Consider the following 18179-nt stretch of genomic DNA (forward strand, 5'->3'; position numbering starts at 1 on the left):
GAGCTATGAAGGGGGAAAACCCATAATGATTACTGGCACCTGATCTTAACAGGACTTACCACAGTAGAAGGAAGATAGGTATAGCCTGAGCTGTTTACAGGGGGCTACACTCCCTATGGTGGAATCCAATGGTCCCCACTTGGACCTACAGTATCTTTTAGCAGTACCATCCTGCGGCGAACCACCTAGGAAACAGCACACATAACAATAGAATACATGCATAATGAGGTAATAATTGTAAGTACAATCCGGGTACTCCCAACATGGGGAACCCTAAAGATAGTGCCTCGGATCAGGCTTCCTAAGCCGTCGTCCATTGTGGTCAGTGACAGTCACTGCGAACGACTGAACCGCACCATGCTCAGGCTTGTATGTGACACCATGCATATAAATACACCTCCCGATGCTCCATATACGCACTAGCTCACTAATCTTATCTTCATTGTGATACCCCGCCCGACCGTACTTGGTCCGCAGGTACTCCTGAACTGCCTCCCTAAGCCAACTGTCCCGGTTATCCTCAACCTCTCTAATGATGGGCTCCGGCACATAGGGATATTCATAACCGTGTGACTGCCGGTACCTAGCGACTATGGCCCTGTCAGCTCGACTTAGCTTGGTAAGCGTACGCTGCCCTGCCCTGCTTGGCAGTACCCAAAACAATGGTTCCTCGGGGGCTACTTCGTCATACAGTATACTGGGGCCTTGAGGTACAATACGTTTCTGTTCTATCTCCCTCAAACAGTGATCCAACTCATCCCCCATCTCCTGCGGAGTGAAAGAACCCGCCGCCCACCAGTGGTCTACCACATCGTTCTTAATCAATAAGAATCGCGTACGATCCATACCCTCGTGGTAACCGGTGAACAAAGGCGCCCACCATTTATCGCGGTGCTCGTACTTAGCGGCCTGACTAGTGCGCTCAGCATCAGAATTTACCTGTGATGATACCCCGGATGTACCCACATCAGTAGATCGCGAGCAGTCTCTCCGTCCCTTGGCATTATAATACCTTGTGGGATTCATCTTGGACAATACTGGACTAGTAGACCCAGCCTCTGCAAGTGTAGGTGATCCACGGGCTTTCCCTCTAGCTGTAGGACAAAACGGTACAGGGTTAGGCACAGGTATTACGCTCGAATACGGTATCTCTCCTTCAGAGGCCCCATCACTCAACTCCCAATCCCACAAGTCATTAGCGTATTTGGGGGATTTACATAATTTATCCCTGGTAGGTCCCGGTGGCACCACTCGTGACGGGGCCGGGGCAGGGGGGCTAAGGGCCGGGGTAGGGGAAACGTCCAGAACATTGTCCAGCAACCGGGTAACACCCCGCCCAATGAACTTCTTCTTAGCGGCACTCCCCCTCAGGCTTTGGGTTTCTCGAGAGGGACCTCGACTCTGTAGAATAGCCAGGGCAATGGCGCCGTCTATGCGCTGGGAGGAGAACACTCCGCCCAGACTTTTCTTTCCCTTAGTGAAACGGGAACAGCGGTTATCCGACTTGCCTGCAGAGCTCCCATCCGCCCCGGGGTCACGCACCGGCCGTGCGTCGAGGACCGGTGGGGGCGGGGGTGACACCTCCGGTACACGATCGAACAAGTAGGCCTCAAGCCTCTCTCGTTCACCGTGAGTGCGGTCTGTGCCTGGCGGGAGTAAGGGGGTGGTGGGGTCTCCTTACCACTCTGCTGCTTTTTGATGACATCTGGTTCCGCGAGGATCGTCTCGGCCTCCGTCTTCGTTGCACTGGGAGTCACCACGGCGGTGGGACTCGTACGGGCCTCCGGCCGCACCAGTGTTCGCCGTCGGATTGTCCCTGGGCTTGTCTGCTCTCTTTTGATGCCTTTGGGGTGGTTCGCCGGTAGGCGCATCGCCACCAATGTCACACCCATCTCCTCCTCCTCTGAAGAAATCACGATCGGTTCCTCTGTTGGGGAGTCACCTGGCTCTTCAGTGATACAACCAGTGGATATAGGTACAAAATGTCCTCGCTTGTGTACCTCCACTGCGGTCGTGCTTGTCTGGGTGGCCAGCTTGCTGAGTTCGATAACTAGCTGAGCCTTGGTGCCTCCCGATATTGTATACCGGGGACCCAAAGCAGTCTTTTCTTTGTCGTCCGCCACCTCCGTCAAAGTTCCTGGAGAGGCACCCCGGGGCGTGCCGAACAAATCCCGCGGCTCGGTTGGCCACAAGTAAAACGTGCCACACTTGGCGCATCGGGCCTTGGTACTCGGTACTGCGCCGGGCAATCCGCAGTGCACACACAAGCACCGGACATATTCCTGCTCCGCTACGGCCACGACCAGTAGGCCTCCCGGTACTTTGTGAATAGAGGTGTTTATTTCTGACATAGTTCGTTCGGAGGGAAGACAACACAAGTTTCTAGCTCCTTGCTCCTTGAACGCCAGACATAAGTCACGCTCCTCACTCAGGTCTCCGGTCCCTCCCTTCGCTGGGGCGGGGGTGGACCTTCCTGATTGGTTCTGGGTGGCCCCCCTCCCTCTGGTGGAATCCAGAGGCGGGGTCGTTTCCTTGTCAGCATGACGTGGCCGGTCAGCTTTCGTGCCACTCAGCTCCTTCTGCAAGGAATCTGGGTTTGGCGCCAGACTCCTGCACATGTCCCGCCACAACTGTCTCACAGTCCTTTTGCAAACCTTACGTGCTTGCTCCAGGCTCGGCGGGAACCGCCATTTTAGCTCGCTTCTCTGCGAAGCACATGTAGGGGTGGCAGCCATCTTGGGTATTCTCTCCAAATGTACCTGTGCCCTACTCTCCATGTCTGACGGGTATCTCGTACCTAGTCCATGCTTTCCCTTCAAATGTGAACGCTGCTTCTTCATACTGTATGTGACCCACTGAATTGAGGTGGCTGGTACCCCAGGCTCAACGGAACTCCTCTCCTACACTGTACTCCCCATATCTACTTGCAAGTGCTCGGTGGTGTGTGTGATAGTTAAGATACCTCTTGTCTAGGTACGGGCGTCTCCTGCTTTTGGCCGCTATAGCGGACCCCGGGCTATGGTCCCTAGTCTGGTTACCAGGCTGACCCCCCCCCCCAGTGACTCACGCTACCCGCCTCAAGGGACTTGATCAGCTCCAACTATCCACCCCACCGTAACGCGGCCCTGGTCCATGGTCCCCGGATTGGTTACCGCTATGACCCCCCCAGTTGCCTCACGCTACCTGCTTAATATACTTGCTGTTTCACCCCCCCCCCAGTCTCTACGGGAGTGTGAGGGGTGCATGGGGGCTGGTTACATGCGGTGTGGTGCGTACCTGTGAGGAACAGGAGGGCCTGAGCTTCCCGCGATGTTGTGGGGGAGCCAGGACCGGGCTTCTGGGGTAGTAGCCTCCATATTATCTTAGTGGTGCAGCGCCTCCATCCTCTATACTCCCAGGGTAATGGGATAGGACCGGTATAGAAGAACCCCTCGGGTCCCAGGGTTATACTCTCCAAATCACACACAGTCTTTACGGGTGCAGAACAGTCTCTTTATTTGACAATGCAACGATATCCCAACGATAAGGCTTCCAGAAGCCACACATAAATCGCCAGGGCCAAGTACAACCTGCTCAACTCCCACGACCTCCTCCTCTCCTTCCCTCCAAGTCACTCGGCCGACAGGATGGTCTGAGCTAGGGCAGCAATACCCCATGGCCCACCCCCGAGGTTAGCCTCGAGGTGGGTCTTGAATTCTCTTCCCATCACCCCTGGCAGCGGGGTGAGGGCATTGGTCCACCAGTCTATGGTTCTATCAGCTCTAATTATAGACGCTGATCGGTTTGATTCCTCTCGCTCTCAACCGGCATGCTGCGCCAGGGAGCCCGTAGCCTCCTGATACTCCTCGGACCGTTCCGCAGGACTCGTGGCTTACGGCCTTATACTCCGCGCTCTAGACTCTTGGTCTCACTGCTCACTCGAACTCTTCTCACGCTACTATCTCTATTGAAGAACCATCAATCAGAGAGGAACATGGCACACAGCAAGGACGAAGAACCAACTACTCGCCGGAGTGGGCTGCTAAATATAGAGCTAGCCCCTCCCATCTTGGTGTCAGCAGAACCTCCCTCTTGCTCACGCCTGCAGCAGAGTCCAGGTCGGCATCTACCATTCAGGTTAGAGCTATGAAGGGGGAAAACCCATAATGATTACTGGCGCCTGATCTTAACAGGACTTACCACAGTAGAAGGAAGATAGGTATAACCTGAGCTGTTTACAGGGGGCTACATATATATATATATATATATATATAAAAATAAAAATGACCCTAATCAAAGCTGTAAATCAATTAGCCCAACTGTAAGTGCATCCAGTGGGTTGATAAGAAGATAACAAAAATAAAATTGTGAACCAGTATTTCAAAGAAATTTAAAAAAATGTATTAAAAATAAATATAATTTTTTTTTTATTTATGTGTGATGTTATTAAAACACCAACCTAATAGTTTAATAATATAACAAGGATAAAAATCAATAATAATAATAATAAAACATATTACACAAAAAAACCTTTGTAAATAACCTCTGAAAAACCCAAGTCCCGTTCCAAAAATAATGACATCCAGGTATTTGGCAACTCGTTTCAAAAGGGTTCACAACTCCCTGATTGTACCTATGAAAAAAGAAAACAAAACAGGCGCACACCTAGTGCATTAACGTAATAACAAGTGTTTATAAAACATTAAAATCGATCAAATGCCCACTCTTAAAAGCAGATATGAGATAGGCTCTCATGTGCCAGCAACACCGTCTGAAATAGGCAATGGCGTCCTCTCGTGTCTTTCCTCTGTGTTGCCGGATGGCCGGAAGTGACGTCCCTCCATCTCGGCACCCAGCACAAGAAATCCCTCCGGAAACCAGCAACTCCAAATTCTCCGTGCTGGCAACAATGTTCCAGGGGAATAGGAACCAGCGTCTCTCTCACAGCTTACAGAGTCTCTCATACAGCAGCAGTAGAGTTCGTTGACAAGTGACAGCTTCTATCTAACCACGCCCTACGCGTTTCGTCATCTATGATGACTTCATCAGGGGGGCCTATCTCATACCTATGCCAAACTAGGGGTACTTTACAGGAACAAATCCTCCCTAAGTATATATATATATATATATAGAGAGAGAGAGTGGGTCTGAGAGAGAGAGAGAGTCTGAGAGAGAGTGGGCCTGAGAGTCTGAGAGAGAGAGTGGGCCTAAGAGTCAGAGAGAGAGATAGTGGGCCTGAGAGTCTGAGAGAGAGAGAGTGGGCCTGAGAGTCTGAGAGAGAGAGTGGGCCTGAGAGTCTGAGAGAGAGAGAGTGGGCCTGAAAGTCTGAGAGAGAGAGAGAGTGGGTCTGAGAGTCTGAGAGAGAGAGAGAGTGGGTCTGAGAGTCTGAGAGAGAGAGAGAGAGAGAGAGAGAGAGAGAGTGGGTCTGAGAGTCTGAGAGTCTGAGAGAGAGAGTGGGTCTGAGAGTCAGAGAGAGAGAGAGAGAGTGGGTCTGAGAGTCTGAGAGAGAGAGTGGGTCTGAGAGTCAGAGAGAGAGTGAGTCTGAGAGAGAGTGGGTCTGAGAGTCTGAGAGAGAGAGTGGGTCTGAGAGAGAGTGGGTCTGAGAGTCTGAGAGAGAGTGGGTCTGAGAGCCTGAGGGAGAGTGGGTCTGAGAGAGAGAGTGGGTCTGAGAGTCTGAGAGTCTGAGAGAGAGAGAGTGGGTCTGAGAGTCCGATTTCCCTCCCCCCTGCCCGATTTCTGTGTGTCTGTGTGTGTGCGTGTGTGTGTGTGCGTGTGTGCGCGCGCACAGACACCAACTTGCAGTCAGTCATAGTCACCCACCACCCAAGAGTCAGTCAGTCACCCAAAGAGAAGCAGTTCCAGCCATTTCATTAGTGGTGAGTTCATTAAATGTTTGACCAAATATAGCAGGCTAATTTTTAAGTTGATAATTTTGTATGGCCCTCGAATGATTTTATAAATATCAAAATGGCCCTTGGCAGAAAAAAGGTTTCCCACCACTGCTTTAGACATACCCTAGAGACTTATGGGGATAAGAGTGTGTTGTTACAATGTGATTTGACCACTTAGCCATAGCCACCCCAGTTTGGCCTGTTGTCTGCTTTATTCTGTTAACCTTGTCAGGTACTTTAGAGTGCAATTGTTGTCAATTTTGATATTGGTTTTGTTCCCATTGGGATTTAACTGCTGGAGGATTTGTCAAGTTTTGCTACGTACAGGGGATCCATGCCCAATTTTATACTTTCTGTGCTTTTTTAACTTTTGTTCTGTGACAACCTTCTAATAAAGATTATGTGAATTTGTACTTTACAGGCATACTAGAGTGCTTTTGTTTGGGGCCCTTTCCTTCTCTCACCGTATTTACTTGCCCTTATAGCACCACCGACTTATCACTGTATATTGATGAAATTTTAGTGTCGGTATTTAGTTGCATTTATTTATCTTGTGGATGCGGGGTCCTCCTTTTCTCCCACAAATATATAATATATATATATATATATATATACACTTAGTTAAGTTATGGTGGGTAAAAAAAGTGACAAAAACCCTCCACAGCAAAGCATATAGCAAATGGATATATATATATATATATATATATATATATATATATATATATATATATATATATATATATATATATTGTTCGACAAACTTATACATTTGCACGCACCGGGCGAGTGGATTTAACATTGTGGCGAGCTCCTGTTGGCCCAAGCAACACACGTTTGGTACTAGGTGGTGAGTAGATTTTTTTTGGTGATTTGTTGACCACTCTATATATATATATATATATATATACAGGTAAACCCCGTTATAACGCGACCCGTTATAACGCGAATCGGTTATAACGCGATTTTCACGTGGCTCCCGTTTTTTTTTGCACACTGCACACACTGCACACTCTGCTCACTGCACACACTGTTCACTGCACACACTGCACACTAATCACTGCACACACTGCACACTAATCACTGCACACACTGCACACTAATCACTGCACACACTGCACACTAATCACTGCACACACTGCACACTAATCACTGCACACACTGCACACTAATCACTGCACACACTCACTGCACACACTCTCACTGCACACACTCTCACTGCACACACTCTCACTGCACACACTCTCACTGCACACACACTCTCACTGCACACATTCTCACTGCACACACACTCTCACTGCACACACACTCTCACTGCACACACTCTCACTGCACACACTCTCACTGCACACACTCTCACTGCACACTGCTCACAGCACACTGCACACACTCTACACTGCACGCACACACTCTACACTGCACGCACACACTCTACACTGCACGCACACACTCCCACTGCATGCACACAGTCCCACTGCACGCACACAGTCGCACTGCACGCACACAGTCGCACTGCACGCACACAGTCGCACTGCACGAACACACTCCCACTGCACACACTCCCACTGCACACACTCCCACTGCACACACTCCCACTGCACACACTCCCACTGCACACACTCCCACTGCACACACTCCCACTGCACACTGCACACACCAGACACTCCCAGCACTCACTGCACACACACTCACTGCACACACCTCTCACAATACACTCACATGTCAGCAGCCCACCCCTCCCCTCACATGTCAGCAGCCCACCCCCCCTCACATGTCAGCAGCCCACCCCCCCTCACATGTCAGCAGCCCACCCCCCCTCACATGTCAGCAGCCAACCCCCCCCTCACATGTCAGCAGCCCACCCCCCCCTCACATGTCAGCAGCCCACCCCCCCTCACATGTCAGCAGCCCACCCCCCCTCACATGTCAGCAGCCCACCCCCCCTCACATGTCAGCAGCCCACCCCCCCTCACATGTCAGCAGCCCACCCCCCCCTCACATGTCAGCAGCCCACCCCCCCTCACATGTCAGCAGCCCACCCCCCACCAGCCTGTTTTTCACACACACATCCCCACCAGCCCGTAAGCCCCGCCCCCTCATGCTCTGACCTCTCCGGAAGAAACAAAAAACACACGGCTGCCGGGGGCTGGGAGGGAGGGAGGAGGGAGAGGGAGGGGGCTGGGAGGGAGGGGGGAGGGATGAATCGTTGCCATTTTTTAAAACTTTTTTTTAAACTTTTTTTTTTTTTAATTATTTAATTAACTGGCGCCCGGCCTGAGTCATCGCGGGCCCCACAAAGAGGCCAGACGGGCTGCATGTTGTGCAGGCCTCTTCCTTCCTTCCCTCCTCACTCCCTCCCGATCAGGCGCGCGGCGGCCATTTTTAAAAAAAATTAGCACGACCCCGTTACTAACGCGGTGGTCTCGGGGTGGACCCCGAGGACCGCGCTATAACGGGGTTTACCTGTATATATATATATATATATATATATGGGTAAAGAAAACAGCAAGCACTCCAACATTGTAATCCAAATAAGCCTGGTGCTAGTCCCATAAATAATGTAAAGAGTACATTACCATCCAGCAGGGCAGCGGAACAGCAGGGAGAGGCGCACCCCAGGAAGAAAATTCTCTGTGGGATCGAAACATTGGATTTTTGTATCTGTAATACAATACAATTCTTTGTACACTTACCTCTGAGTGCTGCCTCTCTTTGCTGTTCCACTGCCCTGCTGCATGGTAATATATGTATGTATGTATGTATGTATGTATGTATGTATGTATGTATGTACTGTATGTATGTATCTATGTATGTATATTTACCAGATTGGGGTCCAGCAAAAAAAGAGACAGCACACTGTATGTAGTCTTCAGACAAAAAACTGTATTGAATCACAGGGCACTGCAACCAACGTTTCGGTCACCCAGAAGGACCTTCATCAGGGTTGCCCCTCTGGGTGACCGAAACGCTGGTTGCAGTGCCCTGTGATTCAATACAGTTTTTTGACAGTGGGCTGTCTCTTTTTGGACCCCAATCTGGTAAATATACTTTTTGTTCTATTCATATGGGATAAGCATCTGTTTTTGCGTGGCTAGTAGTGTGCCAACTGTTTTCTCTTTTCTATATATATATGCTCATTTGCATGTCATTTCCCAGAATTCCTTGCTGCGGTGGAAGCACTGTATGCTTGGTGATAATGGTTGAAAGGCAGGGGTTGCAGACCTGTCTAAGACATGTGAATGTGCTCACAAGTGATATTCTTTATACACACACACTTTGAATTTGAAATAATGGGGGACCCCAACCCTCGCCCCCTGTCTGTCGCCGAGTCTCTCTCCCCCCTCACTTTACTCCTTACGCTCCCTCTTCCCCTCACAATCTCCCTCCTTACACTCCCTCTCCCCCACACACTCTCCCCCTTACTCTCCTTCTCCCCCTCACACTCTCCCCATCTCCATCCTTACGCTCCCTCTCCCCCACACAGTCTTCCCCTTACTCTCCTTATCCCCCTCACACTCTCCCCCTTACGCTCCTTCACCCCCTTACGCTCCTTCTCCCCCTTACGCTCCTTCTCCCCCTCACGCTCCTTCTCCCCCTCACACTCTACCCCTCTCCCTCCTTACGCTCCCTCCTTACGCTCCCTCTCCCCCACACACTCTCCCCATTACGCTCCTTATCCCCCTCACACTCTCCCCCTTTCGCTCCTTCTCCCCCTCACGCTCTGCCCCTCACACTCTCCCACTTACGCTCCTTCTACCCTCACACTCTCCCCCCCCACGCTCCTTCTCCCCCTCAGACTCTCCCCCTTTCGCTCCATCTCCCCCTTATGCTCCTTCTCCCCCTCACTCTCCACCTTACGCTCCTTCTCCCCCTCCCTCTCCCCCTTACGCTCCTTCTCCCCTTCACACTCTCCCCCTTATGCTCCTTTTCACCCTCACACACTCTCCCTTATGCTCCATCTCCCCCTCATGCTCCTTCTACCCCTCACACTCTCCTCCTTGCGCGTGCACCCACACTCGCCTACTTACACACACACACACACACACACTCTCACACTTACACACAGACAGACCCCTGCGAGAGCGCACGCTCCCAATCCGCTCTCTCCCTCTATTCAGTGGCACCGACTGGAGCAGGCAGGAAGAGGAAGTATAGCAGTGACCGGGCGGCTGCTGCTGCTGAGCTCCGGGTCACTGCTATGTGGGGGTTTCGCTGGGTCTGGGACAGCATGGGAGAGTCCAAGCTCTCCCCCCCTGGCGGCCGCAGAACCCCGGTTGAAAAGCACTGATATATATATATATATATATATATATATATATATATATATATATCATATACATATATATATATACATACACTGGCGACACAGTTTATTACACTGCGGCCAGATCCGCAAGCCGGGAGATTTCCCGGCTTGCTAGTGGCCGCCCCTCGGCGTGCCGCGCGTCATAGACGCGCGGTCACGCGTCTTCGGGAGCGTGCGCCCCCTGCACGCGCGTCCAGGGGCTCCCCGAGGGAGCCCTGGTGTCCCGCGATCGCGGGACAGCGGCAGGGGGTTCCGGGGGACCCGGCGGACCCGGCAGCGGTAGGGAGAGCGCCCCGATCGGAGGGCGCTCTTCCGCTGCTTCGGCGCGCGCCCGTCACTCTCGGGCGCGCGCCAGGCTACTGCTGCGGCACAGAACGGGCAAATGCTCGAATAAACTGTGCCGCAGCAGTACACACAGAGAGAATATATTGGCACAGCATGAGAGTTTCGGTCCTGTATACGTACACACACACACACACACACACGCTCACGCACACTCTCTCCCACTTACACACGCACACTCTCTCCCACTTACACACACACTATCATGGAACAAGGATCACATTTCTGCCCGACCCCCCTTCTGCTTGTCAGCTCCTTAAGTTCAGCTGCAGGCATTTGTTCCACATACACACACCGTGCCTGTGTGATGTATCAATACTGTATGTTGCCCTTTCTGCCTGTGAGCAGGCAGCCAGTGAGTTGCTACAGCAACCTCTGAGATTCTCCCCTCTTGTTTGTCTCCAGATAGTCTGTCCCAAGGCTATTCCTGCTACCCACATTCCCCCTCACTTCCTTTTCCACCTAAGATCACAGTGAGTACAGATCTGTCTGCATCCACCCCTGGTAAGGCCTTTCTGTCTTACCGTAGTCTAACCTCATAGAAGCATTCCACATAGAGAAGCACTCTCTGCCTACACTACACCTACAAGTTCCTGTTGTTTTCTACGTCTGCAATAAAGTTAAGAAAGACATTAAGGACTTGTCATGCTTTGGAAGAGGGAAGACATGAGTTAAAGCTAACTGAAGCTATTCGTACCTCAATACGTGACTCTAGTTTCAGGATACACACAGACACCTGCTCCTAAAATAACTGCAGGAACGGAGAATTAACAGGTTCCTGCTCCAAAAATACAAACGCACAATCAGTTATATTCACACACAATCACACTAAAATGCCACAGATTGAAACTCTTGTAGAAGCCCAAACACACCACAAGAAATATATATAAATACACAATCACACTTCTCGTTATGCTTTACAAAAACAGTAACTATTAGACAGTAGCACACACTCCCTCAGATACACACACTTATGGTTATATACAGACACATGCTCCCTCATTCTCACTACACACGTACCCATTCTGTGTAGCACATGTGACGCTACAGTTTGTAGTGAGTATGTTTCCATCATAATGGTTTATCTGTGTAGGCCCACGAATGTTGAGATTAACACCCTCAAACCTAACATATATATATATATATATATATAAATATATATATATATATATATATATATATATATATATATGTATGTATGTATGTATGTATATATACATATATATACAAACAAAAACAGCCCTACCCTCTTGGCAAGTGTGGACGGACGTTCACAGAGGTACACAATTAGAAGGCTTTATAATGTGAAATTATAATAGGCTTTATTGTGCCTGTTCCTTTTCATCAGGAAATTATCCAAACACAGGGGGGGGGGGGAACAGAGCTTCCATTCTCTTGGGAGTATTTCTAGTGAAATCCTATGCAATTAGTTCACATCTCCCTTAGTCAAGCAGTTCTCGCAGCCCAAAAACATATAGCATGAAAATAAGCAGATATAAGCAGTCTTTTAAGAATAAAAGTCTTATCTGTTTCTTGGAGGGAAAATCTCACTTCCTGGTTCAGCTTCAGGTGCAGTAGTTTTCCCTGTGTCTTGAATTCAGCTCTGCTGTTCAGAGCTCAAGACCGCTCAGCTGCAGAGATCTGGGTTTCTTTTGGTTAGTCTCTCCTGGGACTCAAGAACCTCTGCTCTGTCTCTCCAATGGTCAGCTCTCAGTCAGAGCTAGGGAGGAGTTACTTCCTGTCTCAAAGGCAGGCTTTTTCTACTACCTGTAATCAGGCAGGTGGTGCTAGTTAATTCGCTACCAGCAGTTAACCACCACACTGCTGGATTAGAGGCACCTTTGTGAACAGGGATAAGTCTCCTGTTACATACCTCCCCTGTTTGTGGGAAGCTCGGGCTTCCCACGGCCAAAGCCCATCCTTCCACTCTCATTCGAGATCTTTCTGTGACTTGAATGAGAGTGGATGGAGGAAGAGAACACTCTGTCCCGCTGGGATTGGAGCCCTTTCTCCAGTTTATTTTTGTCTCCTCCCGAAGGATCAGCACTCCTCAGTCGCTCGAGGAGGACTTTTTCCACGTAAAGTCTTTTTATCGCCTGCGTGGTCATGAGATTTCTGTTGCGTCGGGCACTCCTCTTTTTATAGACAAAGTGTATGACAACAGTTGTAGAGCAGTTAGGACTAGCCCTTAGAGTTTTCTGCTCTTCTCCACACCACGGAGTCGCCAGTTCACCTTCTTTGGGACTGAGTTGCACCTCCACCTCCTTTTCCAGAGAACGTCCTATTTTTTCAGCTTCCTCAGCTTAGGATTCTTCTGGCTTTGATTCCGCACTCCTACCTCTGTTTGTTGCCTGTTGGGCAGCTGTAGGTTTGGCTAGTGCTTTCTTAGGTGGCTGTATTAGAGTCTCCTTCATATTCTGGAGCTCCGTAATTTTTGTTGTCAAGGTTGCCGGTGCGTCTGTTTCCTCCTTGGTGTACTGACTCAAGGGAATGGAACAGTCTCTCTGTCTCTCCAGCTCTTGCTCCAGTTTCTGAGCCTTCTCACGCTCCCTCTCATACAGAGTCACCTGGTATCGAAGCTCCGCCTCCAATGATGCTCTGAAGACATGCAGCGTGGCCTTTAGCTCCTCATACTGCTCTGTGGGGACGTACTGGGTATTCAGACGTTCCTGCAGCGCTTGTACCTCTTTAGCAGCCTGCAGCTTTTCTTCCTGCAGCGTTTGCTGCTTCTCCTCAGCATACTGGAGGTGTGTACGCAGACCTTGCAGTTGGTTCTGCAGTCGGTGCTCTGCTTCGAACATTTCCTCTTTCAAAAGTTTATTTATTTCTTTAAGAGCCTGCAGCTCTTCATTCTTTCCCTTGACGTATTCTGTCAACTCAGAATTTTCTTTTTTTAATCTTAAATTTTCTCTTTTTTCAGTCTCTCTACTATTTAGGGCTTCCTTGCAGTCCACCTTCCATTTTTGCACATCTGCTTGGAGGCGGGCTGTCTCCTGGCGTGAGACTTCCATCTCCAGGTTTAAGTTCTGAAGCTCCTTCTGAGAGACTTTGAGATCTAAGTTAAGATGTAGGATAGTTTTCCTTGAAATGTCCAGCTCCTCAGTGAGACTGTGTAGTTCCTTTCTGGAAACTTCCAGGTCTGTGCGGCAGCTGTTGGTCTCATGATGTGAGGCATCCAGTGCTCTGTGGAGTGTCTGAACCTCTTTCTGAGCTACGTCCACCTCTATCTGGACACTGTTCACCTCCTGTTGTGAGGCATTCAGCTCTATGCGAAGAGCGTGAACCTCTTGCTGGAAGACTGTCATCTGCTTCAGTGCCTCCTCATACTTCCGCTTTAGCGTAGCCACCATTTTATCAGATTGGCTCTGCTTTTCATCCATGGCGGAAATAGCAGCATTTGCAGTATCTAGCTCAGTCTTGAGATCGTCCAATTCTGTCCTGGCTGTAGAGTACATTGCGAGCACATATTCCTGTAGCTTCATGTTATTTTTCAGTAGCTCCGCGTTACCATCTTTCTTTTGATTCAATTGTTCACGGACTAAATCACAGTCACACCTGGCAATTTTCAGGGCGTCTTCAGGGCTGGTCAAGGGATCGTCACTCACTGGTTCCGGCTCCGCTTCCCTGGGATGACTGGTTGAGGCTTCCTCACTGTTGGCACCGGACAGACACTTCTTTGGGGTACACGACTTCTGCCTTGGGCCCTCTGGATATTCGGTTATACGCGGGACGAATTCTCCATTTTCTCTAGCCTGCAGGGCATCTCGGTCCCCCTTTTTCTCCACAGGATCTGCGGACGTGTCTGTTACTTCCACGGTAAGTGAAGAACCGCTTTTCTTTTTCTTCCTTTTTGATTTGGATGACACCGTCCCTTCAGGGATACTGGGGTCTCCATCTTCATTTGAAGTTTTAGCAGCGTCACTGGATCCACCCGGCTTTTCTTGCAACTGTAATAGCTGACGGAAATATTCGGTGATCCACTGCTCCCGCTCTGTCTCCTGCTGATCATATTCGTCATCAAAGGGAGCGGTCTTTTCTGTTCGTGCCGAGTTCAGGCACCCCCACCATTCTTGGGGTGTTTTGTGGGTGTGACTCGGTTCGGGTTCCCCGTAAGAGATGTCTTCCTCTTTATTGGACTGGAAGGGCCACTCTTCCGTGGGGTAGGGTTCATTACAGGAACGCTGCATCTTGTCCTCCATTTTTAGGCTATCAGGTGTAATTTTCTTCCTGACCTCAGGAGGCACTATTGCAGCCGTTGCCACTGTATTTGCTAGAACCCCCAATTGTGATAGTCCTACAGGTGGGCATATTTTGCTTGTAGAGGTCGTGGCTCTCACAGGCATCTCTGTAGATTTTTCTTTCTTGGGTAATTTTTTTTTTTTTTTTTTCAATATCAGCAGTGCTGTGCATGCATTTTCTTTTATCAGGTATACAAGATTGTGCAGTTGCTAGGTAAAAAAAAGTCTATTTGCTATACACCATTTATTTGCTAGGTGCAATCCCTCCGCTTCAGCAACAGAATTTGGTTTTCTGCCTGAGTTCAGTAATTTTCTGTCTCATCTTTGGGTATTATGGCATTCACACTTCACACTTTGGGTGTCTGTTTTGCTCCCAAGATAATAGGCATACTTTTTTACTTGCAGAAAAAAAAACATTCTTTGCAGTGGACTCAACACTCAGCAATTGGCTTTGAAAAACCTTTTTCTTTATAGGGCAATTTTACACTCAGCATTTGTTTGCTAAAAATTCCCTTGCTTCAGCACAGTCTTGTATCAATTTTCACACTTTTCTGCATATACTCCATTCACAGCTGGTAGCCCTATGCGGTGTGGCAACCTTTTTTTTCAAAATCAGTACCACTCGTGGGTCACCATCTGTATTCACTGCTTCAGCGAAACTTTTGAAAACAACAAACACCTATCCCTTACCAAGGGCTGACTCACTTCTTGAACCCTGACTATGGCTGAAAGGCAAAGACCCCTATTTCAATGACCATATTACGCTTTGTGATAGGCAAATAAGATTTTAGCTGCTTCAGCAGTCTCTCTCCTCTTGGGATTGGGGTAAAGAGTCCATCTGTGTTTTTGTAAGTTTCAATGCAGTGTAAGTTTCAGTACAGTGGTGTGTCCCTTTAATTCTGATCTCTGCTGCATGAGGTTTTTTTTTTTTTTCTAAGTTTCTCAGACTTGTTTGTAGGCAAAAAAGCATAACAAAAAATTTCACATAAAACTCTCCGGTCCTTTTTAACTACAAAGACATCTCTTGTCCCACCTCGGACACCATATGTGGACGGACGTTCACAGAGGTACACAATTAGGAGGCTTTATAATGTGAAATTATAATAGGCTTTATTGTGCCTGTTCCTTTTCATCAGGAAATTATCCAAACACAGGGGGGGGGGAACAAAGCTTCCATTCACTTGGGAGTATTTCTAGTGAAATCCTATGCCATTAGTTCACATCTCCCTTAGTCAAGCAGTTCTCGCAGCCCAAAAACATATAGCATGAAAATAAGCAGATATAAGCAGTCTCTTAAGAATAAAAGTCTCATCTGTTTCTTGGAGGGAAAATCTCACTTCCTGGTTCAGCTTCAGGTGCAGTAGTTTTCCCTGTGTCTTGAATTCAGCTCTGCTGTGCAGAGCTCAAGACCACTCATCTCCAGAGATCTGGGTTTCTTTTGGTCAGTCTCTCCTGGGACTCAAGAACCTCTGCTCTGTCTCTCCAATGGTCAGCTCTCAGTCAGAGCTAGGGAGGAGTTACTTCCTGTCTCAAAGGCAGGCTTTTTCTACTACCTGTAATCAGGCAGGTGGTGCTAGTTGATTTGCTACCAGCAGTTAACCACCACACTGCTGGATTAGAGGCACCTTTGTGAACAGGGATAAGTCCCCTGTTACAGCAAGTAACAAAGAATCTTAAAGATGAGAATCGGTACCAGTGTACATGAGGAATCCCTAATTCCTCCAGCAATATATAGAATTAAACCAATTGTCCACAGCACTCATGCTGTAACAATCTCACTGGGGTAACTAAGACCCCCGAAATAAAAAAATACTAGTATTCTAAATGAAAAGAGTTTAATAAACAACACATCTATAATAAAGCTGTACAATGATAACAGGTGGAAAGTACAACACACCCAGTATACAATCTGTGCTATCAACCTTAATGCATAATCAAGTGCCTAAAATGCACACAAATAGCCATCAGTACACCATCTATAGTACACCACTCACAGCATAGTTATAAGTGTAAGTTATACACAGAAGAACTAGCTACAATGAGCCTAACTGCTGCAAGTGTAATTACCCAGAGCATACAGGAGCATACTGATGAGACTGGGTAAAGGAACACTAAAATAAATCACAGTATACTATAAGGCAGGGGTGCGAAAACTATTGGAGCTGCGCCCCCCTGCTTGCTGCCCCCGGTGCTCGCACCTCCTTACCTCGTTTTCCAGTGTCAAATGACGCCGCCAGGTCATGTGACATTCCGTTGTGACCCCGCAGCGGTATTTGACGCCGCGTTGCCATGGCGACGGGTCATGTGATGTTACGTTGCCATGGCGACTTGTCACACCATGCATCTGAATCCCGGTAAGTGAGTTACCTTGGCCTCACGCGATCCTCGGTATTTCATTTAAATGCTTTGGCGGAGAGCGCAGGGCCTCTGCAACCGCACGCGCCCCCCTGGAAAATGTAGCGCCCCCCCAGTTTGCGCACCCCTGCTATAAGGTATCTGAAAGCCATAAGATATACCAACAGAATTGCAGTGCACATCCGCCACCTAAATGCCAGAACATGAAGAGAAAGGTGCAAAGAAAAGATGTATTATACAGCAAATCACCAATAAATGGTACAGAAACATAATGAGGAGTACAGGACTAACACAGGGAGAAAACACTATACAACTATGGAAACACAAACAGAAACCAGTGATTATAATAGGGGGCAACGCTTCGGAGTAAGAGACTCCTTCAAGGCCCGTTCCCATGTGACCTCCAGGAGGTGTGCTGTTACTGACTATAGGAGATTATGGGGCCTATTAGCCTTCATAACCCACTTATCAAGGCTTTTTAGCTGTTATCGGCCAAAAAAGCCTACAGCAATTCAGTAAGTGTCGATAAGTGGGTTGAATCGCCAATTTTTTTAGCTGTCAAAAACAAATCGCCAAGTGAGCGTTTAGCGGGGGTGGGTGAAGGTGGTATTTGGCCCTTGGTGGGTGTTTAGGCTTTTGGGGGCTTGCAGGTGGAGTCAGCCGCTTCATTACCTTAGCGGTTAATATCGCTAAGGTAATGAAGGGGTTAACCACTCCCGATACCACCCGATAGACCTAAACATCCATCCTTGGGGCTACTGCCCCCTTCACCCAAACCCTCTTCCCACAATAAAGAAAAATAAACACAACAACCATACTACCCACCTCCTCTACCCCCAACAACACCCCCCCGCCCCCCAACACATACAGTACAGTAATGGGCAAAGTTACTATTATCGAAAATTGATAATAGTGCATTTGCCCATTCTAAAACCAAAAATTAGCGTCATGAAGTCACGTAGCATCCGATTGCCATGGCAACCCCAACACACCCCCCCCCCCCAACACATACAGTACAGTAATGGGCAAAATAACTATTATCCAGATATGGATAATAGCCAGGGTTGCCAC

General features: G+C 48.7%; 1 protein-coding gene across 1 annotated transcript in view; it reads left to right on the top strand.

Moving 5' to 3' along the window:
• Positions 1-4798: 4798 nt before the first annotated feature.
• LOC142483871 (uncharacterized) overlaps positions 4799-18179 on the top strand; it is a 33561-nt gene continuing 20180 nt past the window's right edge. Inside the window, exon 1 of the mRNA XM_075583799.1 lies at positions 4799-4882. Within this exon, the coding sequence (XP_075439914.1) occupies positions 4799-4882 (84 nt within the window). The remainder of the gene's footprint in view (positions 4883-18179) is intronic.

This window comes from Ascaphus truei, unplaced genomic scaffold, assembly GCF_040206685.1.
Source record: "Ascaphus truei isolate aAscTru1 unplaced genomic scaffold, aAscTru1.hap1 HAP1_SCAFFOLD_378, whole genome shotgun sequence".
NCBI lineage: Eukaryota > Metazoa > Chordata > Amphibia > Anura > Ascaphidae > Ascaphus > Ascaphus truei.